At 49.5% G+C, this 26269-nt stretch overlaps 1 protein-coding gene across 3 annotated transcripts in view; it reads right to left on the minus strand.

Annotated features, from left to right (window-relative positions):
- ASIC2 (acid sensing ion channel subunit 2) overlaps positions 1–26269 on the minus strand; it is an 813868-nt gene that overhangs the window by 201828 nt on the left and 585771 nt on the right. The window contains exon 1 of one of the 3 annotated variants that reach the window (XM_045587366.1): positions 8805–10716. The exons of 1 other annotated variant lie outside the window; for it this stretch is intronic. In XM_045587366.1, the coding sequence (XP_045443322.1) occupies positions 8805–9518 (714 nt within the window). In that variant the 5' untranslated portion in view covers positions 9519–10716. Of the gene's footprint in view, positions 1–8804; positions 10717–26269 lie in introns of those variants that run through there. One more of the 3 variants, XM_036454308.2, reaches the window with a different exon arrangement.

The following is a 26269-nucleotide window of genomic DNA, read 5'->3' on the forward strand; positions in this document are numbered from 1 at the left end:
GTAGCTTCCAACAACACAAATGTATTAGCTTCAAGTTCTGGAGGTCAGAAGGCTAAATTAGGTGCTCGGCTAAGCCATGTTCCTTCTGGGGACTCTTGGGGAGAATGCTTTCTTGCTTTTTCCAGTTTCTAGCAGCTGCCTGCTTTCCTTGGCTTACCACCCCTTCCTCCACAAAGTCATTCATGTCGTGTCTTTAAATCTTTCTGACCTCTGTTTCTGTAGTTACACCTCCTTCTCTGATATGATTTCTCCTGCCTCCTTCTTATAAGGACCTTTGTGCTGACGTGGGGTTCACTAGATGACCCAGGACAATCTCCCCAGCTCAAAGCCTTTTCTTAATCACACTGCCAAGTCCCTTTTGCTATGTAAGGCAATGCATTCACAGGGTCTTGAGATGAGGACATGACTACTGTTGAAGAGCCACTATTCAGCCTACCAGATGGCCTTAGCACTTTAGTTTGATTAACACTCTGGCTAGGCCCATGACCTCTCTGTTCTGATGTGGTATGAAGGCTGCCCCCAGAACGGTGATGCCTCTGTTATGCCTGCCCTCCTGGTTTCACTGGAGAGCTTAGCACTCCTCCACCAGGCACCATTCCTTGCTTCATTCTAGGATGCTCATTTCACCTGTGCTTTTATAGACCCAGTGAATCAGGCATGACTATGGAGCCTTTCTCAGCACTCATGGAACTTTAAGGAGCCCATAGCCTTGCCTCCCCCAGTGTGGTCCAGGGTTCAGCTGCAGGTGCCTCATAGGGGAGCTTTTAGAAATGCAAAGCTCAGGCCGGTTCTACAGAGTCAGGAACTCCCTGATGGGCCCAGGAAACTAGGAAAGCTAACATCTGAGAAGCACAGGGCCTGGAGGGTTCCCCATTTGTGCCAGGCCAAGCGGAGGAGTGTGCTTGAACAGACCTGCTTAGGAAGGAGGGCAGGTCTCTGGGCAAAGATCAAGAAGGAACTCAACATTTGCCTCAGTGCCTCTTCTCAGCAGTCAGTTTCAGCAACTGACTCTGTTCTGCAAGGAACTCAGAAGCCTGTTGCTTTTGCCCTAAGAAAACCTTCCAGGGCAGATAAAATCCCTCCAGCCCATACTGAGCAGGAACAGAGGAGCTGCAGGGAAAGAAAGGGAATATGAGAACCTTAAGAGGCCTGGCTCCGAATTCCAGCTGTCTGCTGTTCCCATGCCATGTGACTCATGCCTGGATCTTGCCTCTCTGAAGTTAGGCAGACAACGGAGAGCAATAACCACCCGAAGGTGATGCACACTGGAATAATGAACACTCTGCTGCTCTGGGATTTCTCTGCGGAACCACTGGGATGGAATGCAGAGAGCTCCGACCTTGCAGCCCTACGATCAGGGTTTCTGTCCATGACCTTGGGCACATCACTGCACCCCTCTGCCCATCAGCTTCCTCACGGGTACCAGGAACAAAAGAATACCATCCTCTTGCTGTCGGGCTGAAATAAACTAATGAACGGGAAGTGCCTGACGGAGAGCAGGAGCTCAATAAATGTGTGTGAAATCAGAGAAAACAATTTACTGAGCAATTTAATAGTCTAAACAGCGGTGTCAGGGGAGATATTTGACATGCTCAGGAGAACAAACCTGCCCGGTATGTTAGCGGCCTCTATTTGTTTTATCAACAATTCATGTTCCAATTACGAGTGAGTCATCTATTTCTTCTTAGCACAGGCCTGAGCTGGATCTCAATTTGGCAACATTTCCTTAGCCAGGACTTAAGTTACCAATGTCCTTGAAAGAAGGGAAATAGTAATTTAGTCCAGATGATGGCTGAATTAAAACTTCCATGGCTCCTGAGTAGACTCCCTCGGTAGGTCTATTTCTACCCAGATGTTTGGCGGATGGAGCAGGAGGTACATGCCCATCATGGATCCTAACGGCCTTTCCTTCTTCGATGTGTAGGCCTTGGAATCCAAATGCCTTCCTATACCCATGTGCAGTGAAAGAAACTGTGAGTTCAGATGCAAAATAATGTGAGGGACGCCTTTAAGGGAAGGGTTTGTTCACCAGAATCACTGAGTGTTGGCAGAATGGTGTCACAGAAAAGAACCTTGGCTTTGGAGCTAGACTGGTCTTTGGTTGAATCCTCACTGCCCCTAAGCTATGACTATATCTTCCTGAGCCTTGCTTTCCTCATCTATAAAATGGGTTCCATAACACCCATTTGATTCTGGTGAAATTGATGAGACTGTTTACTTAACAGGTGGCCTGTACAAACCCTAGGCGGGCCCTCCTCCCAGTAGGATGGGCAGCTCCTGATAGATCCAGGCACCTGCCAAAGCACAGTGACCTTTACAAGCCTATTCCCCAGAAACAGAGAGATTTTATGGCTGTCTCTGGGGCCCAGGGCCTCGCACACAGTAGCCGCTCAATGAGCACTGGCTGATTGAATCTCTGAGTAACTGATCCAAGCAAACCACTCAGGAGAATCAAGCAACTGAAGCACGAAGCAAACAGCTTGGTTATTCTTCCAGCCCCTCTCGACTGGGCAGACATCTGATGGATGCCTTCCTGGCCGGCCACCATGGCCCCCACAAGGCCACTATTCCCATCAGCCTGGCGTTGGTCAATCTGGGTATCTGCAGACCTGAGCAGAGTTTACATTGGATTCCCTAGACTAATTTCCCCGAAGTCACATAACGGGTGCAGGTCCTTTCACGCTCCTTGTACAAATGTCTATTTAATCACCATCTTGTCGCTAGCACTTCAATAACTTGTACATTTCCCCCTCAGTCACGGCTTCAGGAGGGCGAAGGAAAGAAATGGATGGCTGAAGAGCTCGGCCATCTGGAGGAGTGAAGCCCTATTTCCCCCTGACTGCTTACTTGGACGCAGAACTTCTTAGCTGCGTCCCATTGATCATTTAGCTCATGCCCTCATTTCACAGAGGAAGATCCTGAAGCCAAGTCACATGGCTGGTCAGGGCAGGACTGAGGCTAGATTGGTCCTCCCAACACATGTCCCGCCTCCCATCAATGCTAATCCTTCCTCATCCAGCTGCACACCCCTATGCCATCAGGAAGACCTGTGTTCAATCCCCAGCTTTTTCGTCTGTTGGCTCTGTGACTATGGGCAGACTACAGACCGTCCCTGATCCGTGGTTCCCTCATCTGTAACATGTGGATAATCACACAACTTTTTAAGGCTAGTAGGAGAGTTGACATGGCATGAAACATGCCCGGCATGGGTCTGGCACAACAGCCGCCCAGTGCCATTTGCTCTGATCCTTCACTGGAAATGCTCACTGCAAGTAATGATAACAGAAATCCTTCACTTTTATTGAGGCTTTGCTTGTTGCCAGGAACGGCTGTAAGCACTTTACATGTATTAGCTCGTTTACTCGTCTTTCTCTAAAGGCAAACGTATCTTCCTTGCCTCCTTAAAGCCATCCATCCTCACAGCTGATGGACTTCTTGGGCTAGCACCATTTCAGCAGAATTTGCTGACTGGAAACCTAGTATGCTGCTGAATGATGTCTTGTTTTCTGTCATTGGCTCCCACTAGCCAGCCTGCTTGCTGTGACAAAGTATGATGAAACCCAAGTGCTGTTCCCTTGTCTATAGGGGTAGAAGAAGGGAGAAAGGTACAGGGAGGAGTGGCCTCTGATGCAGCGAGGCATGGGGGTGACAGTTAGGGATCTGGATGAGGTCTCTTTCCACAGCCCATAACAGCCAGTAGGAACGGAGTCAGAGCTTTGACTACAAAGTTTAAAAACTCAGTTTGGCTTCCAGGTGTCCATCCTACCTACCACTCATTATTATCCCTCAACTCCACCCACCTCAGCACACCCAGCCCTCCCGCCCGCTGTCCTGAACTACCCTTAGTGCCTAGAAAGCTTGTGTTCAACCTCATTGTTCCAGGCCCCTGCACAAGCTGTTCCTTTTCCCTGACGTCTCTTTCCCTCCTTCTCCACCTTGCAACTACTATTGCTCCTTTCAGACTCAGGTCCAGTGTCACCTCTTCAGGAAGCCATCAGAGGTCCCCATCAGATCTGGGGACCACTCTGAGCCCACAGAGCACCTGTGAACTCCTGGCACCTGTTCACACATCTCGTTCCTCAACAGTGCTATGCGCCACACCAAGCCTTATTGGATTTGACATTCCCAGCAGCTAGAAGGAAGCTTAACATATAGTAGACACTCAATAGACACTGATTGAATAAATGAACCAAGAAATGAGCATATTCCCACTGAGGTCATGACAAGATACAATAATTATACTGCTAGTAATTAGTAACTGCTACCACCAGATCTGTGTTGATCTCTTTCTTCAAATTATAATAATAGTTCTTGAATATCAAGCACCTACACTGTCCAGGCATGGGGTGGTCACTGCATACATGTTATCTTCTTCCCAGGTCTCTGAGGCTTGGAGAGGTAAGTGTCTACCCAGGGCCAGTAAGGGGCAGAGCTGTAGCCCCGAACCAGGTCTGCCTGACACTTTCCTCTGAAGCTGCCTCCTCCCCGAGAGGGGCCCTGCTCTTTGTTCTCACAGTGGACACTGCTTGGCCTGTTGGCCCGTCCCCAGTTCAATCCCCTTCCAAGGCCCCAGTGCCCAGATAGAATGGCCTCACAACTCTATATCCTGCCCAATTATTGGGAAGACTGCCCTCCGCCCTCCAGAAAACCTGGAAGAGCCAGAGTGTGCAGAGGCCGAGGTCTAGGGCTGATGCTGAGCTGGCACAGTCATGGATGAACCTGTAGTTCCCCTGAACTCAGGCCCCTGCTCCCCATACACAGCCCCACATTGAGTGCCCTATCTGCTGCCCCAGGAAAGCCATGTTCAGTGAGCCTGAGAGGGGGTGGTGAAGGATTAAGAAAAGACAGACAAAAGAAGAAAGCTGGGGCTGGGTGGGGACGCTGCACTTTCTGATGGAGAGACAATGCCCCGGCCTTCAAGCTCAGTCTTTATTTCACAGCCCAGATTCCAAGAGGCAAAGTAAGGGTGTGGTCAAGATGTTTACAACCTTCTCCTGGGTTTCCAATCTACTCAATCACATGCAGCTAATCAAGATTTGTTTATTTGCTGCACCTCTTGCAGCCCATATCACTCAGCCTCCTGGGACCACAGGTTCGGACCATAAGGTCAAGCTTACAACCATAGCCTTTGGCTATAATTGTGCTGGGACTTGCACGTGGCTTTTCTACGAGAGGACCATGCCCTCTCATTAGTCCCAGGCTTGAACCTGTTCAAACACTGTAGCCGCTCTCCACACCCTTGCACAGCTACAACACCCAGGAGCTGCACGGAAACTCGCCCTGAGCGGGCCTGGTCAATAAAACTCAGCAGATGCCTCTCCAAGATACTCCTCTCTTCCTGCTGAGTTTATTTCCAGACCACGAGTCTACTGAGTGGAGTGAGACCTTGGGGAGAGCTGGCACATTTCCCCAAAGTGTCCCTGGGAGCTCATTCCTCACCTGCTGCACGAGTCCTCTTAGGGCTTGGGAGGCACAGGTGTTTGGGGCCTTGCTTGGCATCCTGCTCCCCCTTTGTCCCCAAAACGAATAAATTCCCCCAAATTATTTGGGCATTTACTCATTAGAAATGCATCCACTGCTATTTCCCAGAGAAATTAAGCCACCAACTTTGGAGTAGAAGACCCAGGACCATAGGAAGTCCTGGGGGTACCTGATGAGGATATCCATTCCCCAGACCTTTGCAATCAGACTCCCTGCTAGCTGGGTCTGGAGGGGGAGACAGACAGACCAGCAGGTGTGATGACATAAACATGTGAGGACTGACACCTAAACTGCTAGAGGGTGAAAGAGAAAGGCGCCCTTTGGTGATGAGGGCAGAATGGGGAGGTGGTCAGGAAATATCCCCAGGGCTGGGTGTTGAAGGAGGTGTCCCCAGGTTAACAAAGCAGCAGGAGTGGGGGGGGGCGGGGGGAGGATGGGGCAGAGCAAGGCAGAGAGTCTGGAGGAGTGGGTCCAGCTGTTGTAAGCTGTCTGCAGAGCAAAGGAGACGGCAGGGCCCCAGGAACTGGGTCTCATCCTGAGGACAGGTGAGCCACTGACAGGTTTAAAAATCAAGATGACATGCTCAGAGTGGAGCTTTAAAAAGACCACTCTGTCGGTAGTTCGGAGGATGGATGCACATTGCAGAGTACCGAGCTGGAGGCCAAAGGTCAGATAAGAAGCTGGTGACATTTAAAGGCAACCTTTTCATGAGGGCCCAGCATAGTATACACACCTATCAATATTTACACACACACACACTCAACTAATATGGTATACCTACATTGTTACCTCCACTAGATGGAGCAGACACTACAGAACAGAGAGATCAAGTCACTTGTCCAAGGGCACACAGCAAGGGGTAGTCTCAGCATTTGAAACATCAGGGCAGCCTTGAGCATTCATTCAGCTCTTACCCACTCCACTATAGTGCCACTCCCCCAAAGATGACAAAGGCTTGAGACAGGGTGGCATGTTTAGACAAAAGTATTCCTCATGGGTCCACTCTGTATTTAGGGCTCCCCTGAAATAGCTGCTTCCCAAGATAGAGGGGTGCAGCCTTTTATTCTGAGACCCTTGGGGAAAAAATCTACAGCATGACATGTTAAGGGACAGGAAACTCCCATGACAGGAAGCCAGTAGAGGTGGCTTGAGTCCCCAGGAACACATACCTTTGGGGAATGGAGGTAGTGCTTTGTTGGTTGGGTGTGTGCCTGCAGACTCTTCAAATGCAGGAAAGCAGAACACAGGGAGGGAAGAAAAGGGTCTGCCCAGTGGGAAGAACCCTGCTTTCTTCAACTTGTGGCCATACCTGCACCTGCTGGGGAGGCTGAGGCCAGGCAGCTCCTGCAGGTCTGTGTGCTTTATGCAGGGCTGACTTAGGCCCAGGTAACATGTGGCCAAGGACGTGACTGCCTAGAACCCAGTTTCAGTTTCAGCTCCAGTTTCAGTGCTCCCCACCAATCTCCTAGGAGGGATGGGATTTGGTGGGGACAGGGGAGGGCAAAGAGTCCCACTTAGGGCCCTCTCATATGAGACAAGCCCAGAGTCAGAGAGAAAGGTTACATGTGGCTTCTCTATCAGGGATTTGATGGTATGCAAAGCTGGACTTGGAACTTGCTGGCTCTGAGCTTTGGACAGTGTTTAAGAGCCTCATCTTTAAATGGGAATAAAACTCATTGCGAACACAGGGTTGTGGTGAATGACAGCGGTGAATAGTGGCTGTTAGCACGCAATCCTGCACCCCTTGTAAAACCACCAGAGGTGCAGGATTGTACAGGGTGGGCCACGTGGTGTAACTTGGAGCTGGAGCGGCTACTTGAATGTAACACTGAACTTCACTATAACTCTGGGGGCTGCTAGTTAGAGGTCAGGCAAACAACAACAAACCAAAGGGCATCACTCCGTAGCCTCATTCCTTCATCTCTGTGGAACTCAGAATTGTGTTTGAAGTTTGAAAGAAGTCACTTAGAAGCAAATATTCACGACATCTCCTGCTTCCTAAGGTAGAGTAGTCATTAAATGAAAAAGCCCAGGAAGCAATAGTTCAGGGTGGCTCTACAAACAGGCTGAAAGCCAGGCAAGGAGGGCACGACTGAAGCCAGGGTTACCATTCTAGACAAGGACCAATATGATTAGCCAACCAGAGGCCCGGCCTAACTTGCCTACACCTGTTGGAATGGTGGTCTCTCTTTACCACCCCAGAAAAAGCTCTGTCAGAAGTGATGCATTAGGGCTGCTAAAATCACCATCGCAGCACTACAAATAAATACACACACCAACATTCCCTGCATTTGTGGGAAAGCAGAAACCCACCTAAGAGGCATTTACACACAAATGGCTGCACAGGCTCGCTCCATGCTGGGGCTTGGCACCCAAACTCCTCCCAGGCAAGCAGCTCAAGGTAGATCTACCTTCTGGGCAACTGCTGCATTATCCAGACCCACAGCGTGGGGGAAGCAGCACAGCAAACGGCTCACAAACCCCCAGCACAGCTTCTCCCGGCCCCAGCTGCTCCATCAGTACCTCTGCCCCGCTGCTTTCCCCACGGCAGGGCTTTGGCTCCTCCAGACCCGAAGACCCTTAGTCACACCTGGTGGGGGCAAGAGCCCGCCAGTGCCCACCACTGCTCAACACCTCTGAGTGCTGAAGACACAAGCCGTTTTTAAAAGTAGTGGCAGGGACTGCTGTCTTCCCAGCCAAACTGGCTACAGCTCCCATGTTAATATTCTGAGAGTTTTCTCCTCAGTCCTCCTAGATTGAAAGGGTCTTGGCACTCTGAAGCCGTAGCTCTCAGATGGGTAAGCTAGGGCCTCGGCGTGTGCCCCTGCCCAATTTGGAAGAACTTCCTGTTGGTTTTCCCAAAGACAACAAGCCCACACTTACGACCTGCTTCTCTTTCCTGCCATCCATGCCTTCGACCCAGTACAGTTGCCTGGAGTCCTGTGGGTGGGGTAGCGGGAGTTGGAATGGGAGGGAAGGGAGGGGGCAGAGGACAAGGTGAGGCCCTGGAGGAGGAGGCCTGGCATTCCCAAAAAGGGCGATTAAGGAGCAGAGTCCAGGACTTGGGGGTGCACAGTGGAAGGAGAGAAGCAGGTACAGAAGAGTAGGCGACTTCTCCTACAGTTGTGTTCAACTACCCACAACCTGGAGGGGAAGGCACAGGGGACCCAGGAGTGGGTCACGGAATGATGTCAACGCAAGGGGCCTAGTATCCAGCACCCACACCCCCATGCCCGGCCCCCTGGAGCGGGGACCTTCCTACTCTAGAGAGCGGGGAAGCAAAGGGAGCGAGCGTTCGCGCGGAGGGAGGGCTGGCAACTCACGGAGGAGAAGTTGTGCGGGCCGCAGAGCTCGCCCCGGTACTTGCAGGAGAGCAGCATGTCCTCCAGCTGGTGGCCTAAGCGGTCCATGAAGGCGGCGCTGATGCCCTCGAAGTGGCGCGGCGGCAGGAAGAGGCGGAAGTCGGCCAGCTTGCGGAACCACTGGCGGCGCGGCTCGTCGCCCCTCAGCAGCTCGCTCACCAGCGGGCGCGCCGTGCGGTTGGGCAGCAGCAGCCCCAGCCAGTGGCCGGCGTAGTAGAGGTCCCCCTTGGAGAGTCGCGGGAAGCGCAGCGGGTTGTTGTTGCACACGGTGACGGCGGGGAAGGGCAGCTGGCGGCTCCACTCGCGGTGCACCCGCGTGTGCGACGGGAAGCTGAGCCAGTAGAGCAGGCGGTTCGAGGACCAGGACAGCAGCAAACCAAGGGACGTGCAGAAGGCCAGCACCCACAGCGCCCGCCGCTGGAAGGAGCCCCCCGCCGCCGCGCGCCCCGCGCACATGTGCCGCAGCCCGTGCAGCTTAGCGCGGCTCAGCGACGGCCGCCCCCTGCGGGCGACCCCCGGCCCCTGCAGCGCCCGCTCGCGCGCGCCGCCCCTGCCGCTCCCGGGCTGCCCGGCCGCCGCCACCGCCGCCGCCGCCGGCTCCTCGCGGGCCATGCGGAAGCGTCCCGGGCCGGCGAGCGCGGCCGGGGGCAGCCCGGCTCCACCGCTCCGGCTCATTCATTCAGTCCTTGGCTGGCGGCAGCGGCGGTCTCGGCCGGGCGGAGCCGCCATGGGAGTCCGCAGCAGCAGTGGGAGCAGCAGCAGCAGCAGCCGCCGCGCGCAGCCCGCGCCAGGGAAGCGTGCGCCCGAGAGGAGCTCCGCTGGCGCGGCATGCCCGCCCGGCGCCGCCGCTGCCGCCTCCGCGGGCGCCCGCCCGCCCGCCCGGGACCGAGCGCCGCCGCGGCCCGCTGCCCCTGGCGCTGGCCTCTCCCAAGTGCCCCCTACACTCCCTGGCCCCTGTCTTCCCGAAGGAAGCCCGACGCCAGGCACCACCTCTGCCCGGGTCCCCGCCGGGCGCCGCCTCTCCAGTCCCCGGGCGCTGCGCCCGCCTCCCTGCGTCCTGTCTCTCGGGGGACCCTGACCTGAGCCCCCCCCTCTTCGCCTAACCCCAGCTTGGACGCTGGTCCCGGGAGAGCCGCCCCTCGGCCACCATGCCCGGTTTGGACATTCCGAAGGACCCCGCCAGCCTGGTCCGTAGCCCAGCGGGGCTGGGACACGGAAGAGAAGTCGCCTGGGAATGAGCGCCCCCAGAGGCTCCCGCGGCCCGGGGCTCGGCGGGTGGGGTGGGTGTGTACTGGGGTGAGTGGTCGCTCAGTAGGCTGCTGCCCTCTTTCCCTTCTTCCCTCCCGAACCCTCCTCACTGCTTCTCCGGCTGCGCTCCGCGGAGGCTGGCTGAGATTCCCGCAAGCCCCGCTCCCGAGCCCTGCGTGGCCTGCGCCCCCTCCCGCCTGGGGCCGGGGGCTCTTGGGGCGTCCTGTTGGAGCTGCCGGCGGCTGCTGGGCCCCCGTCGAAGAGACTGGCCAGATGGACGCGTCGTTTCTTTAGTCTGCTTTCCGGGGTGCCTCGAGTCTTCCAACGCGGGGTCTCGCTGTCCGCTGCCTCTTCTCCTCCCTGCCCCGGCGGCACCAGGTGCCAGGGACTGCGGAGCGCCCGCTTACACCTCCCGGGGGTGACCCCAACTCGCTGCTCCTCGAGCCCTTCTCCTCTCGAGACTCCAAGCCCCCGGTGGAGGCGGCGCCGGCTGCCCCGCTTTCCTGCCTGCCCGGCCCTCCTCGGGCCCCGGGGCGAACTTGGGCAGCGGCCGCGCGCGGTGCCGGCGCGACTGGGCTCCGAGCTCCTGCTCCTCCGCGCACTGGCCCCGCGGCTCCGGGCGGGCGGGGCGGCGGTGGCGAGCGCCCTGCGCTCCAGGAGACGCGGTGCTGACGCGCCCGGCTCCTCCTCGCTGCATTTTAATTCCCGGCCACTGTGGCCGCTGCACACCGAGCGGGAAGCCGCTTGCTTGCTGGAGTCGCGGGGTGGGGGACACACTGTACAGATGTGCTGGGGTGTGCGGGCTGATAGCAGAGGCATGCAGTGGATGCAGGCTGTGGACGGGGACCCTGTGCAATTAGGTGTGAGAGCCCTTCTGACTGTGTGAGGTGGGCTGTGAGTGTGCCACTGGGTATGTGAGCATTCGCACAAGTAAATATTTGAGTGGGTACCGTGCCCTGAGTGTGGATGGGGTGTGCATGTGTCTGGGAACAGGCATTTCCGTGTATCTCACACATGTGAGCTTGTTTGCACATGCTGTACTGTGGCCATTTGAGTGGGTGTGGTGTGTGTAGGATAGAATGACGGTATACATGTTCTATGTGAGTGTGCATGTGTGCACTTAGTGGGTGGTAGGTACCAATGGATGTGTTGATGTGAGGTGCACAGTAGGTCTACCCCTACTTTCCAAATACTTGACTCACTGAGGCCTCACGGAAACAGATAACACTTCCAGCCTCATGACTCTATGGGATAAAGGAGTTTTCTAGACTTTTCCAGGAGAGTAGATTTTGATGGGTTGGGTAGTGGGGGGGGGGGGGGGGGGGAGGGTGGCGGGTGGGAGTGGGGTGGGAGGGCACTCGGGCAGATCTGTTAAATGAGCAGTTGGTGTCTGAGAGGTGCTGGGTGGGCTTTACCTCCCTACCTATCTGAAGGGCATCCTGTCAGCATTGCAATTCCCTGCCCCTGGTCTCCGGGGAAGAGGACATTGGAGCTCTACACATCCCCACTCACCCACACATATACATACATAAACACAACACACATGCATATAACATACACAGTATACACAACCCCTTGAGCCCCTTCTCATTCACCTGGAGCACAAGCTGTGGAAGTTGGGCTTTGCTGAAATTCCACTTTGGATTCGGTTCTTTGAAGATGTCTGTTGCAGTCTTTAGGAGACAGGGGGGTTTGAATCTGCCAGTTTTATGAGATCCCTAACAATGGCTCACACACCAGTGCTCTCAGCCCAGTCCCAGCAGTCCTGGGAGGTGCCTTAGAGACACGTATCCCAGCCGAGGTGGGGCAACCTCGTGAGCTCCATGCAGTTCCTGATGAAACAGCGGGCACACATGGGCCACCTTCCAGCATCTGAGCTCCGGGCGGAACCAGGCTCTGTCTTCTAGAAACTTTGAGGGCATTTTATGTTTCTGATTTGTCCAGCTAGCTTAGGCTTTTCCTTTCTTGGAAATTTCTTCATGGAAACGTACACATGAGCTCCTGAGGGTCTTCTCTGCCAGGGTGTTCCTGTTAATGCTCAGGTGGTCGCTTCCCCAGAGGGGAAGGGGTGCCCTGCACGGTCTTGGTCCGGAAATCCAGAGGCTGTCTCAGCGATGAATGGTGACCCCAAGCTGTGACCAGTGGCTCTCTTTATGACAGAGGTACACAGTGTGTTCCCTACACAGCCCGAAATGCCCCCACCTCCTCCCTGACCAATACTTTAACCAACTCAGTGAAGTTCAACTCTTTCTTTAAATATTGCCTATTAGGTAACTGGATGGATACTTCCCTCATAGCCCTTGTAGCACCTTATCACTGCTTGTGTCCAGGCCTTCTGGATGTGAGTCCTTTGAGGAGGACGCCCACCTCACTCATTCACATTTATGTTCCTACCTCTTAGCACAGCACCCTGGCACAGATTCAAAGAGGGGGAAGGAACTAAGGTTGCTTGAATATTTCTATATGCCAGGCACTGAACTGGACACATAAACATATTGTATTTAATTTCTCATTCCAACCCTGCAGGGGAAATTTTTGTTTGTTTGTTTTTACAGTTGTTAAACCAAGGGGCTTGGAGAGCAGGAACTGAATTCAGCTCCAACTCATTCCCAAGTCCAAGATTTTCCCTCTCCATCATGCTTCTCTCTAAAACATTGATAACCCTGGTCCGGTGGTCAGTTGGTTGGAGCATCGTCCCCATAAACCAAAAGCTTGCAGGTTTGATTCCTGGTCAGGGCACATGCTCGGGTTTCAGGTTTGCTCCTGGTCAGGGCACATGCAGGAGTCAACCGATAGATGTTTCTTTCACACATCAATGTTTCTCTCTGCCTCGCTCCCCTTCCTCTTTCTCTGGAACCAGTAAAAATATATCCTGGGGTGAGGATTAAAAAAGTATTATGATAGATAACAACAATATAATAAGAAATATAGTGCTTCCTAAGCACTAGGTCCAGTTCTAAGTGGCTTACACTAAATATGTGTCAACACCATTGTAAATGTCCAATCCTCAAAATAATCCTATGGGCAGATAATAAATTTCTTTACTTCAGAACGAAGGAATCCCTATCAGAGAGAGGTTGAGCCACTCTTCCTAAGCCCCACAGCCCCTAAGCAGGAAAGCAGCCCTGGACCCCAGGCAGTCTGGCCCCATCCCTTGTGCTCTCAAACCCTACCCCACACTATCTCTGCTCTTTCAGCCACATGGACAGGACAGTTCGTGTGAATGAGCTTTCCCAGCCTGGCAGACACTTGGCCGGAAAGACAAATTCACAGGGCATACCCACATAACCCGTCCACCAAGAAATTAGAATTCAGCTTCCTGATTTCCCAATAATAAGCTTTTAAGAACATTTCCCTTTTCTTGTTTATCTCCAAAACATCTGTTGCTCTACAACCTGGCATTCTGTGTGGTGCTTGTGTGCAGCAACAGAAGGGCCAGTGGCCAGCCAGTCCACATTCTGCCGTGTGACCACCACCATTAATAATAAGCTCTTTCTTCCATGAAATGAGTTTCTTGGGAGAAAGGGGTCCATTGAAGTCAATGCAATTTTTTAAAATAATGTTTTTATAATCTTATTTTAGAAGCTGACACTTTTGTTGGCTCCATTAGGCCTCACTGGAGCCCCCCCCCCCCCCCCCCCCGCAATGTTTCTATTGTCCCCACGCCCTGCTACACGGGTCTGGCACTGGAAAGTGTCCGAGGTACCACCTGACCCTGCTCCTCACCTGCTGTAGGGAAACCCCTCTACACAACCTCTCAGGGACAGTCCACCATCCTATTCTGGAACACCTGGCAGTGCTTAAAGCTTCATCCTTTCCTCAAATTGGAATCCGTCTCCTTGTAATTTTCTCTAATTTATCCATTAGGAGCTGAAAAAAAATGATCTTTCTTTCGCATGAGAACCCTTTGAAATATTTTATGGAATCAGAGCACATCACTGCTAAAAGGGGCTCTTGTGGTCTACCTAATAAGGCGGCCTTTTGTTCTCTGGGCTATACGTCGCCAGTGCCTTCAACTGTTACTCCTGTATATTCTGCTCTTGCGATGGGACCTTCGATGTCAACATCCTTAGAAAGGGACCCTCCAGCCATGTGAAGGATAAGCCCACCATGCCTGTTATGCTGGACCTGGTCCTTGCAGCCCCCAGTCTTACTGCTGATGGTCACAGGTTCTTATTTGTCCTCTTACTGCTGGGGTTTAATGGAGGTGGTAGGTGAGGAGAGGGGACATTAATGATGGGTTCTTGGTGTCCCTGCTTAGAATGCATAGTGCACTTTTTTTAAAATTTTCACCTGAGGACATTTCTCCCCTCTCCCTCCACCCATTGATTCTAGAGAGAGTGGAAGGAAGGTGGGGGTGGGAGGGAGAAACATTGTTATAAAAGAGACACATTGATTGGCTGCCTCCCACTTGCACCCCAACCAGGGTGAGGATGAACCATCAGCCGAGGTACATGCTCTTGACTGGGAAATGAACCCAATACCATTTGGTCTGCAGGAAGACACTCTAACCACTGAGAAAATGGGCCAGGGCATAGTGCACTTTGTTTTAGGACTTTGCTGCTTACAGTGATGAGTCAATGCTACTTTTAACATTCAAGTTCATTGATATGATGGGACAGGTGGTCTTTTATGGGTCTGCCTGTGAATCCCCTTATCTATTTCTCCTTCTTCCTCTTTCTTTTCCCGTCTCTGTGCTGCCCAAGGCTCTCTCTCACTCTATCTCCCTCTCTCTTCTTTCCCTTCCCATTTGTTCTCCTCTCCCCAACCTCTGCCCGAAGCCTAGTAGTCCTCTCTGACACCTCCTTCGCCTGTACTACCAGTGGCCTCTGGAGTCACAGAAGTGGTTGCAGTGTCACAGGCCCTGAGCACATGTCTCATCGTCATGGGTGTGTGTGTGTGTGTGTGGCTGTATTGGTGAATGACAGCAAGGAGGACCTCTCCACTGTGGGTTTAGCTCATCACATGCTCATTTTTCCCACCCTCCCATGGTGGGGTTGCTACTAGAAACACTGTTCCATCCTACCTTTCCACCAGCTTCAGCATCTCTACTACCTTCCCTCTCACTGTAAGTCTATTACACTTGGCCTCTCCTAGTTTTTCTCTTCTAGGCTTGCTCTTAGACTTGTCATATATCTTTTTGCCCTTTTCGTCTGCTGAGGCACTGTGCTTGCTCCCTGTTGAGTGGCAAATCCTAAGAGGGAGGAGCTGGATGTAAGAGCTGATTTTACTCTCAGGGGAGGAAATTGAGGTCCAGGGAATTTTCTCTAAATTCACACAGATTGATACTGAGTGACAGAACTAGAATCCAGGTTCCAACTTCTGGTTCATTCCCTCATCACCCAATGAAATAACTTTACAAAAATCTGTTTTGCAATCAGTAATGTATTTACACGGTGCAAAAAGGGCACAAGGGGGAAACATTTAGCAAATTTTACTACATCTTTCCTCTCTACAGGCAACAAATGCTATCGATTTGTTGTATGATCTAATAGTGATGCTTTATGAATATATATATGTGTGTGTAGTCACCATATGTCCCTTTTGTTAATACAAATGGTTGCGTTCCATGAATACCATTTACTAGAGCAATTGTAGTCCATATTCTTCACACCTTTCTCCTTGTATTTTCAGTTATTTTATGCTTGCCTTCCTCTGGCACCTCATTCTAACTTCTGTTATTTTTCTCAACTTCTCATTTCACATTGTCCTGCTCTCCCATCCAAAAAGGACAGTGGGTACCATGACAAGCTGGTACACAAGAGCTTGGCATTTTATTATCAGATGTTTTGTTAACTCTTTGGTAGATAAGCTGATGGGTGGAAGCTCTCAATGTAGAGAATCTCAAAGAGCAGGTAATGCGAAGATATTTCCTCTCAGCTTCTGAAGACTATGACATGATGCATTTGCATAGATTTTCATTTTCTGGTCCTATTTTGCTTAGGCTAATTATATTGCACACATGCAGTTGAGTGCTCTGAGCACACAGCTCTTGTTGGTTTGGGAAGGTGATCAAACATGTATTGATTGGCAAAGAAAGCCAGGTTGGGATTCAGCAGTTTCTGTAATTAATATAGATAGAGTGTAACACATACCACAGAGAGAACCAGAAGGTATCAATACCAAAAGTGATCTGAGAGAGCATGTAATTGAACTTAGAAAATTGATGCACACAGTTTAGTGACTTGCATCTGGTCAATGGGAAGTGGGTGTGATGATGGAACTGATGGTGATGATGGGGATGCTGGTAAGGATGATATGATGGTGGTGATGGTGATAGTGATGATGGTGATGGTATTGATGATAGTGATGATGATGGTGATGATAATGATATTTGATGACTAACTTTGAGCACTAACTAAGTATCAGGCACTGTGCTCAATTAATATGCATTAACTCATTTAGTCCTCACAACAACCCTATGAGATATGCACTACCATTATAGCTCTTCTACACAGGAAGAAACTGAGGCAGGGATTTGCAAGAGTAATTATAGTCTATATGCATTACTGAGCAACACCAACACATCCCATCCATCAGCATACAAGTATCTTGTCCAATAGCTGGATTCAAACCCAAGTATTTTGGCTCTAGAGTATAGGGTCTAAGTTGGTTGTCATTAGCTGAAAGTAATGACTGTAACTGATATTTATGGAGTATCTAGATTATGTCAGGCACTGTCCTTGGCACTGGAAATGCAATGTCTAGTCAGATATGGTCCCTGCCTAAGCTTAAAGCCCAATGACGGATCTGGGTAAAAAGAGATAAATTTAACAATGCATGATAAATGAGCATGCCAAAAACAAGCACAGCTTGTTGAAAGGGGCAAAGGAGCACACTCCCCTTGAACAGCCTGAAGCTGTGGCCATCCATGCTCTGTTTTCCTCAGAAGGACTCCATTCACTTTCATTTTCACCCCAGATCATGGAGAACTATGTGGTCTCTTCCACGAGGACCAACCTTCGGGCCATGATCTGAGACCAAAGCAATGCCAGCACAACCCCTCATCAGGATGCCTTGATCCTCGTTGTCCCGGACATCTACGTCCTGATGTGGGGTTTTGTGTCCTAGTGCTGTCTTGTTGACCTATATGACATATACTTTCTATGTTCAGGCCATCTCCATAATCTGTTCCCCTCCCATATCACAGCCTTGCTTATCACTGACTTATTCTGGGTCTACGCTTGAATAACTGGGTCTTGGTTGTAACATGGACTATGAAGTTAGCAGAGAAATGGAGCTTTGCACACTTTTCTACCCAACTTCCTCTCCCATCCACATAACAAAACTCTCATTAACATAGTTAAGCACATCACTTTCTCCACCACTGACCATCCATCCACTCAGATGACGAAAAGGCATCCGGTTAAAATAGGATTTTATGACATAATACAACTCTAGGTACAAATTAAGCATTTTATTCCAATCCCTTGACTGTCCCCTCAACTGTTTTCAGCCATGACTTCATCTTGCCCTGGCTCTCACCTCTGCGCTGGGGAGCATTAACTAACCAGCCCGGAATCTGTCCAGCAGACAGGCCTTCTGCAGCGACACAGAGATTTAAGGCAGGTTGATTGGTCTGATGCCTCCATCCGGGCTGCTTTCCTCTTAGCCGCAGTTTTCCTGTCTCAGCCACTGGAGGTTTGTTTACTCTTTTTTTCTTATAAACGACCTGGCCATACCACTGCCACGGATCTCCCTGCTCCCAGTTTATCTTGCCTGTCCACCCACAGAAGGAGCAGAAAGGGAGGGATTTAGTACATTCTTTTCCAGTGGTGAGGATCCCAACAGAAGATAGGGAGAGAAGGGGAGAAAAGGAAAGGTAGAAGGGAAGGGAAGGAGGGGAAGGCAGAGGAAGAGAGGGAAGCACAATAACAGAGTCCCAACTATATAGATACCTACCATGTTCTGTTACGTGCACCAATAATGACTCTTCATGACAACCCTCCAGGTGGGTAATATTGTCCCTGTTTTACTGATAGGACCAAGAAACTTTATCTTTCTAATTTTATTGTCTCCTCTGTGGGTTTAAGCACAGCTTAAACCACAATAACAGCCATGATCACAGAATGCAATCATTCACTGAGCTAGATGTCAGGCACTGAGTTAAGCCTCAATTGTCCAAATGAAGGAAACGAGGCTCAGAGAGGTGAAGTTACTTGCATAGGGTCACACAGGGTATGCCACAGTGTCAAGAGCCAGGATTCTGATCCAGATCTAACTCCAACATATTGGAACTTATTGAATAGACAAGAGATTGGGAGTTCAGCAAAAGACAAAGTGGGTGGTAGCATAATTCAGAATTTTGTAAAAACCCTTGGGAAGATGAAGGAAGTGAAAACAGAAGCGAGACTCTCAGTATCCGCTGTGCATCTGGAGCTCTGCTCTTCCAGCTCCAGTGTGATGCCATCATGGCAGAGCTAAAAATATATACGTTCAGGGGTGGGGAAGAGGTTTGGGTACAGTGCCAGGCTAGGCTAAGTAAGCTCGAGAGGACCACACAACATATTTCCTCTCTCAACATCCAAGTCACCTACCACTGAGCGCCATCACATGGCTGCAGAGTAGGAACCTACCGTTACAAACCACAGGTTTTCAGCCTATTCTTCCTATCTTCTCTCCTCCCTCCCTCTTTCCCTCCATTTCCCTCCCTCCCTCTTCCCTCCCTCCCTCCCTCCCTCCCTCCCTTCCTCCCTCCCTCCCTCCCTCCCTCCTTCCTTTCTTCTTTCCTTCCTTCCTTCCTCCCTTCCTCATTTCCTTCCTTTTTTCCTTCCTTCCTAATTTATGCTTCTTTAGCCCAACAGTGCTTATGTTGACTCATCCAATATTCCTCAGCAGCCTGCAGCACTAACATACAACATTAGATTTGAAACAGTTTTCAGAAAGTGTTTGGAGTTATAAAGGCAAGTTCATAAGCTTAATATGTAGTAACTAGAGTCCCAGTGCAAGAAATCCGTGCCCTTGGGAGGGGGTCTCTCAGTCCAGCCTGCACCCTCTCACAATTTGAGAGCCCTCAGGTATCCCCAGAGCTACTGCCAGAGGTGGGAGAGGCTCCCACCACTACAGCTGTGCCTGCCAGCTGTTAGCCCAGCTTCTGACTGAGCTGGGCTCCCCCTGTGGGAGCACACTGACCACCAGGGGACAGCTCCTGTGTTGAGTGTCTGCCCCCTAGTGGTCAGTGCACATCACAGCAACTGGTCGTTCTGACATTAGGTCTATTTGCATATTAGCCTTTTATTATATAGGATAAGAGAATGAAACACTTCATAGCCTTTGACCTTGTAATCCCACGCCATTTTAGGTTCCCCAAAGAAATAACCCAAAAGCGAAGAAAAAGTACAAAGGTGTCCATGGTGAAGCTTTTCATGATAGAGGTAGAAAAAGAGAGAGAAACAAACAATACGCATTAAATACAGTTCACATGTCCAACACTAGGGGAATGGCCAAGCAAATGATGGTGATCCTGTGTCATTGGGAAATTAGATCATTTTAAAAGAAGAACAGGGCAAGGATGCCAGTGTGCTGACTCATATATATTGTAAAACAACAGTGAGTGATCTGAGTACCAGGCACACCAGCCTGCCCTCTCTCTTTGTATATGAGTGAAGATGGCCAGAGGGGAATTAGGAGTGACAGGTTTTACTGACAAGTCGTTAAGCCAACCTTGGAAAAGTGGGCACACTGAAAGCAGGGGTATTCTGTCTCTATGAGGTGGTATCACTGGCTCATGGGCCACTGCAGCCCTGAACCTCTTGGCCAACCTCACCATCCTCCCCCCCAACCCCCACCCTGGACGCTGCCCACCAACCAGTGAATGTGACACAGATGTTGCCCCACTGTGGCTGTCTGCAATCACCCTGCACCGTGCCCGCTGTGAACCATATTCTTCTTGGCTTCTGACTCCTGGACTCTCTCCCACCGCCCCCGCCTGCCCTGCATTATCAGGCCTCCCACCTTCATCTCAATCCCTCAGCAATGACTCACGAGATAGATGCTCTGTGACCAAATAGTGAACCATAATGAAAACTGACTCAGAGGCTAAACTGTTCCCAATGAGGGGAAATTGTTATTTGCCTCTTAGGTGCTATTTTCCTTGTGTCCTTTCTGCTCGTTGCCGCTCTATTATCTGCCCCCAGTCTCTGAATGGGAACCTTACTCTGACTTGTAATTCAGTTCTTGACAGGGAGACTTGGTTTGGTGCACTTGATCCTGGTCAGACATCAACAGCATGAAGGACCTGAGCACTCTGCCCAGCGACAGCCATGCTTCCATCTCAAACTGCAGCTGGAATTCCCCTTGGTCGCGGCACCCCTAATACTTTCTTTCCAGCTTAGAGGTGGTGCAAGGAGATAAGGAAAAATACCATTTGAACAGTCACAATGCATGTCACAAAATCCATAACAATGATAATAATAATAGCAATAATTAATTGAGGATGGTCATGTGGCAGGCATGCTGGAAACTTTGAATGCATTAACCCATTTAATCCCCACAGTAAACCTAATGGAATTAGATGTTATTCTTTCTATTTGTGCCAAGGAGGAATGTGAGGCTGAGAGATAGCAAGGGGATTATTTAAGGTTAAGTTCAGGTTTTGCTGATGTCAAGTCCTCTCTGTCCTGGCCCCTCCCCATTGTTTGATCCCAGACACTGAAGAGACCATTGCATAATTTAAGCATGAGTGAACCCTTGTCTTTCACAGAGCCTGCCTACTCCTGCTCTGTGTACAATCCTGATAACACGCTGGGCTATTTGTTTTCCAGGCTCTGAGCAGAATAGAAATGATGCCTGTTATGAAAAGAAACAAGCAAGCTTAAGATGCAAGAGTAGCGATAGGCAGAAAGGATAGCCAGAGCCAGACAGCAGAGGAGGAGACAAAATCCACTGTAAAAACAGATGAAGGGGCTAAAAAAAAAAATAAAAAAAAAAATGATGCAGTTTCATGTTGGGAAAACTCCACACATTAAAAAAAAAAAAAAAAAAAAGAAAGAAAAAAAAAAAAAAGAAAGAAAGTCCTGAAGTCTTTTAGTTCAAAAGTATAGTTGGAACTTCCAATGATGGCCTTGAGTCACCACGATTACATTTTGTTCTGTATCATTTGCATAAGAATATAGGGAAGGATGGGATATATTTCAGAAGGTGTTTCAGCCAAATGGTTCCATTAAAAAAAAAAAAGAAGTTGGTGCTGAAAGGAACCCATAAATCCTGGAAACTCGGGCTATTCAGGAAAATGACTTGTTTCTTTGGGAGGGAGAGGCTGAATAAGGAAGCTTTGACTCTCTCTTCCAGCCATTGTTTCGGCCACCAGCTTGAACCGGAGTTGTCATTTTGTTGGATGGCCAAACAGAGACTTGGGACAGGGCTTCACATTCCCCGTTGGTTACCTTGCTGCCAGTGGGGCTTGTGCTGTGGGTAGCTAGTCGTTCCACAAAAGGGAGTTTTGTGGTATTTCAATGTTTCGATCACTTTTCTGTTGCTCCAACTAAAAGCAATGACAGACCAATTTTTATCACAGTTTTTCTCCTGCAGGAAGAAACAATGAAGGAAAATGGAATTTTATTTGAGAAAACAGTTCTAAGGCTCGTGTCTCCATCAGAAGCATTGTAGGGTTTTGTTCTGTAGGACCGGGAGGTCTTGTGCAGTAGAAGACAGCTGGCTTCTGACCGATAGAGGGGTGTCTCAGGAGCTCAGCATTAGGGTCCTGAAGGTAAACTTCCCCTGGAGCTTTTTCCCTGTGTGTGTGCATGTGTATGTGCATGTGTATGCATGTGTGCCCATGCATGTGTGTAAGTGTGTTTCCCTTTGGTACATCCACTCATTGGCTGATACAGAGAAATGTGCAGTGTCTGTGCTGCTCTGTGAAGTATTGACAGCAGATCCTTTTAAATTTGGGGCTGGAATTTTACCCAGGAGAAGAGACATTTCAGTTCTAAATCCTGTCTCTAGAAATCTTAGAAGTATTCTCAACTAAGCCCTCACCCCACCACGTTCCATCCATCACCAAAAGCTGTGGAACCTGCCTCCTAAATCATTCCCAAGCCCCTTGTCTGTGACCCACGGTCACTGTCACCTAGGCTGGGGCCTCCTGGTCTACAGCTGACAGCTTTCCCTGGTATGGACAGCTCTGAACTGGGCCCGGCCTTTAACTGCCTCCCTCTTCAATCCTTTCCCTGCTCTGCCCTTCTGTGTCCTTCCTCTGCCTAAAATCCTGCAACGGCTCCCCAGCACTGACTGCAGGGCTCACAGCCTGTGTGCTGGTTCCCACAATGCAAGACGGGGAGTTCAATATGGATGCTCGCAGCTCTGGGGGCAACAGGGAGGCTTGGGGCAGCAGGAGCCCCAGGAGCTGCTCAGGACCACAGCCACGTCTGTTTGCCCCAGTGTGCTGTAGAGGTATCTACTTTGTTCTTGAGAAAAATTCCAGGAGGTTTTGGGAAAGCCTAGCTTATAAAGCCCTTCTTCACCTTGGCTCCCTGTGCCCCAGCAGCCTCTCATACTGCTCCCTACCCTCCAAACCCTTTGCCCCAGCTGTCTAAGCCCTTGCTTTTCCACTTCCACATCACATCTTTTCAATGTTGACTTGGGAATGTTGGCCTAAAAGGCATCCTCCCTTTTCCTGTGCGTGGTGAACTTGCACGCTTGCTTTTGAGACCCCCTCCAACGCTGCCCTCTCTGGAGCTCCCCCCTGTTCTGCAAACAGGATTAAGCACTGTCTCCCTTCTGCTCCAACGCAAGCCAGTGAGGGGAAACTGGGCAAGTTCCTCACACTCTCTGAGTCTTAATTCTCTCATTTGAAAAATGGAGATAATAATATTTGCCTTGCAGGGTGAGCGTGAAGATTAAATAAAATAACGTATGTAAAGCATTTAGCACAGAGCTTGGCATATAGAAAACACTTGGTAAATAAGTGTTGAATAATAAATGGTAGTTGCTATCATTAACCATCAAGCTTCTGCCAGTGCACGTAGCCCATTATGGCGTAGCGGTTGTTAACTCTTTTTAAGACTTTCCTGTTCATCGGAGTGAATAGATTCTCCTCTGCTAGGATGTCTGCTCTGTGAAGAAAGGAATCTGGAGGCTTGGCCGGCATGGCTCAGTGGTTGAGTATTGACCTATGAACCAGAAGGTGATGGTTTAATATGTAGTCAGGGCACATGCCCAGGTTGTGGGCTCGATCCCCAGTAGGGGGTGTACAGGAGGCAGCCGACCAATGATTCTCCCTCATCATTGATGTTTCTATCTCTCCTTCCCTCTCCCTTCCTCTCTGAAAACAATAAAAATATATTTTAAAAATTAAGAAATGCATCTGGGGTTTGTCCACTGGTGTACCGTGCACCCTCTCAGCAGAGCCCAGTGCACAGTAGACCTCATCCACGTGTGTTGATTTCTTGCTTTCCTCGTTTGGCTCTTGTGAAGGTCAAATGTGATGATTCATGTGAAAGATGCTGAAAGTATAAACATCTCACACACATCTTATAAATCTAGGAATTGTCCTTTCATTGAGACTTTTTTTTTTCTTCCTCAAGGCAGATGCTCAGGTTAAGTTGTCAGCACACAAAGCTGCTCCCACTCATGTTCCCTGGTGTGGCATGCAAGCTCTAGGGTCATCTGGTGCCACGTAAAATGCCAGCACCTTTGCCATATAGAGGTAAGCAAGGCGGGCATTCTAATTGGCATCATTACCTTCCAAAATAGATGCCTGGACAGAAGAGTCATTTGTGGATCTGTCAGCTTCAGTTCTTAGGCCTCTGACATAGATGCGGTTCCAGATGTTTTGTACACTGAGTCCAGTTACTCTCCTTCTCCAGAACAGGGAGTGACTGCTCTCATCCAGGACAGTCACCTTGGGAAGGGCAGGTGAGGGGGTCTCTAGGGTGGATCACACTTCACTGGAGAGCCAGAAGCGCATTAGCAATCAGCTGCTCCACTCTCCTTGGTCCAATTTATAGATGAGGAAACTGAGGCCCAAAGAGAGTCAGTGCTTTGCCCAAGGTCACACAGCCAGAGTAAGCACTCCTTCCTTCCATTTTACCACAAGGTTTCTATGACAGAGAGAGAAGGAAAAGGCAATACCCAAAAAATATTGGGAAAATGAAATCTATTTAAAGGTTCCATTCATTTGTATTTGGTAGGTTGGGTCTGTGAAACAGAGTTGGGGAAATGAAAATTCTCTGTACAAGTGAGTGAACATAGGTGAGGCACAAAGGTGGCTTGGTGTGTGTCTGAATGTCCCTCTGTCTCTGTGTGCATTTTATTATTTATTTAATGAAAGTGACTTTATTTTTTATTTCATTTTCAGGAAATCAGAGTGGGGAAATATAATAAAAACCTTTTGGGAAAGTACTTTCTCAACAGGTATTAGGATTTATTAAAGGTGGCCAATCACAACCTTCTCTGCTTACACTGGTGAGCCTGATTGTGATGGTGATGGTGGGAATGGGAAGAAATGTTTCCATGGAAAGAAAATATGAAGGGATTAATGTGGGAGACACAGGGAAGGAAGAGTAAACGTGAGACTTCTTAAGGAAGAAGTATAACAATCAATCAGGTGTCAAGGTGATGAAGTGGAAGTCAGACAGGTAACAAGACAAAAGGGAACCTCGCTTAAACTCTTAGAGGCCAATAAAACCAGGGAACCTCATTTATGCAAACAAACTTGGACTTGAATAAGAGGGATTTCTTGCCTGGGATAAAGAAGCAAACTCATTAGGGAAGGGATGACTCAGTGGCTTTCAGCTTAATTATTGAAGAAATCTCTAAATTTGTTTTCTTCCAATGCGATGAAATAAATTTACTCAAATTATAACAGCCATGTATGGTTCCGCTGCCTCCTCTCCTCTCCTCCTTCCTCCAGGAAGGCAAGTTTTTCCCAAGTTCAAGGCCCAGGTTCCAGACAGTGGGTGTGTTTCATGCTACTCACAAGATTTCCTATGCTATGATCCTGGCTCTTCCACATCTTTCCCCCCATCAACCAAGTCATTTGGATTTGATTTTGATATTTCCTCCCTTTATGAGTTCCAAGACCCCACAGGATTGTCTTACTTACCAGTAAACACCTCTCCTGGGATTGCTATCACCAGCCCAGCCAGGCTCATGTTCATAAACCAAACCCTAGTTATAGAGCCTTCCCCAGTAGCTGGCATCCTGTAGGTATGAACAAATTAATAAATGATTCATGAATGAAAACAGGAAGGAAGAGAAGAGGATAGAAGGACCAAGAGGAGCAATTTTATTCCACTGATAGATTTAACCTATAGGATGCCAAAATACTTGGTTCAGCTGGTTTATTTCTGGTAAAAGTCAGTACCACCCACATATAAAAACCTATTATGAATCATCTACATAATTTAGGTAAGAGTCTTTTAAAAATATTTATATTGGTTTCAGAGCGAAAGGGAGAGGGAAAAAGAGACAGAAACATCAATAATGAGAGAGAATCATTGATTGGCTGTCTCCTCCATGCCTCTTACTGGGGATTGAGCCCACAACATGGGCATGTGCTCTGACCAGGAATCAAACCATAATCTCCTGGTTCATAGGTGGATGCTCAATCACTGAATCACAGTGGCTGGGCAAGAGTCCTTTTTTACTGAAAAAAAAAAAGAAAAAAAAAGATTGTCTAGATAGCTTCAGTGAACTTGTAAACCCTTTCAGTGATAACCATCCATCCTTTGAAAAATCAACAGGGTCTGAGCTGACTGGACCATAGATGATTTTGCTATTTAGGTAGCAACCAACACTATATGTTGAAAAGATCCCACTGATTTATGGTGGACACATTCTTACCATATTGCAAATGAGAGTATGGAAGTGGCTACTGACCACTGAATTGAATCTGTCTCTTCCATTGCACTGCCTCCTGATTCTCCTGCTACATCTCATATTTTTTCTCAGTTCTCTGCTCTGCCTTGCCTCTTTCTTTCTTCTTCCTTCCTCTTCCTCTTCCTTCTCCTCTTCCTCTGCTGACTGCTCAGATACTGACTTTTGAAACTCCTGGTGAATTGTCTGCAGACATACATCTTTTACCTCCATCCACTCTGTTTAAATAATAATCAAGTAAGAAAAAGGGAGACTACTTTCAAAGACAAAGTGGAGACATCAGTGGGTTGGATATTTCGATCCATCTCTGAAAGGCATGATGCACACAGCAGAACAGAGCAGCTAGGAACTGAAGTGCC

Source organism: Pipistrellus kuhlii, unplaced genomic scaffold (genome assembly GCF_014108245.1).
Source record: "Pipistrellus kuhlii isolate mPipKuh1 unplaced genomic scaffold, mPipKuh1.p scaffold_m20_p_28, whole genome shotgun sequence".
NCBI lineage: Eukaryota > Metazoa > Chordata > Mammalia > Chiroptera > Vespertilionidae > Pipistrellus > Pipistrellus kuhlii.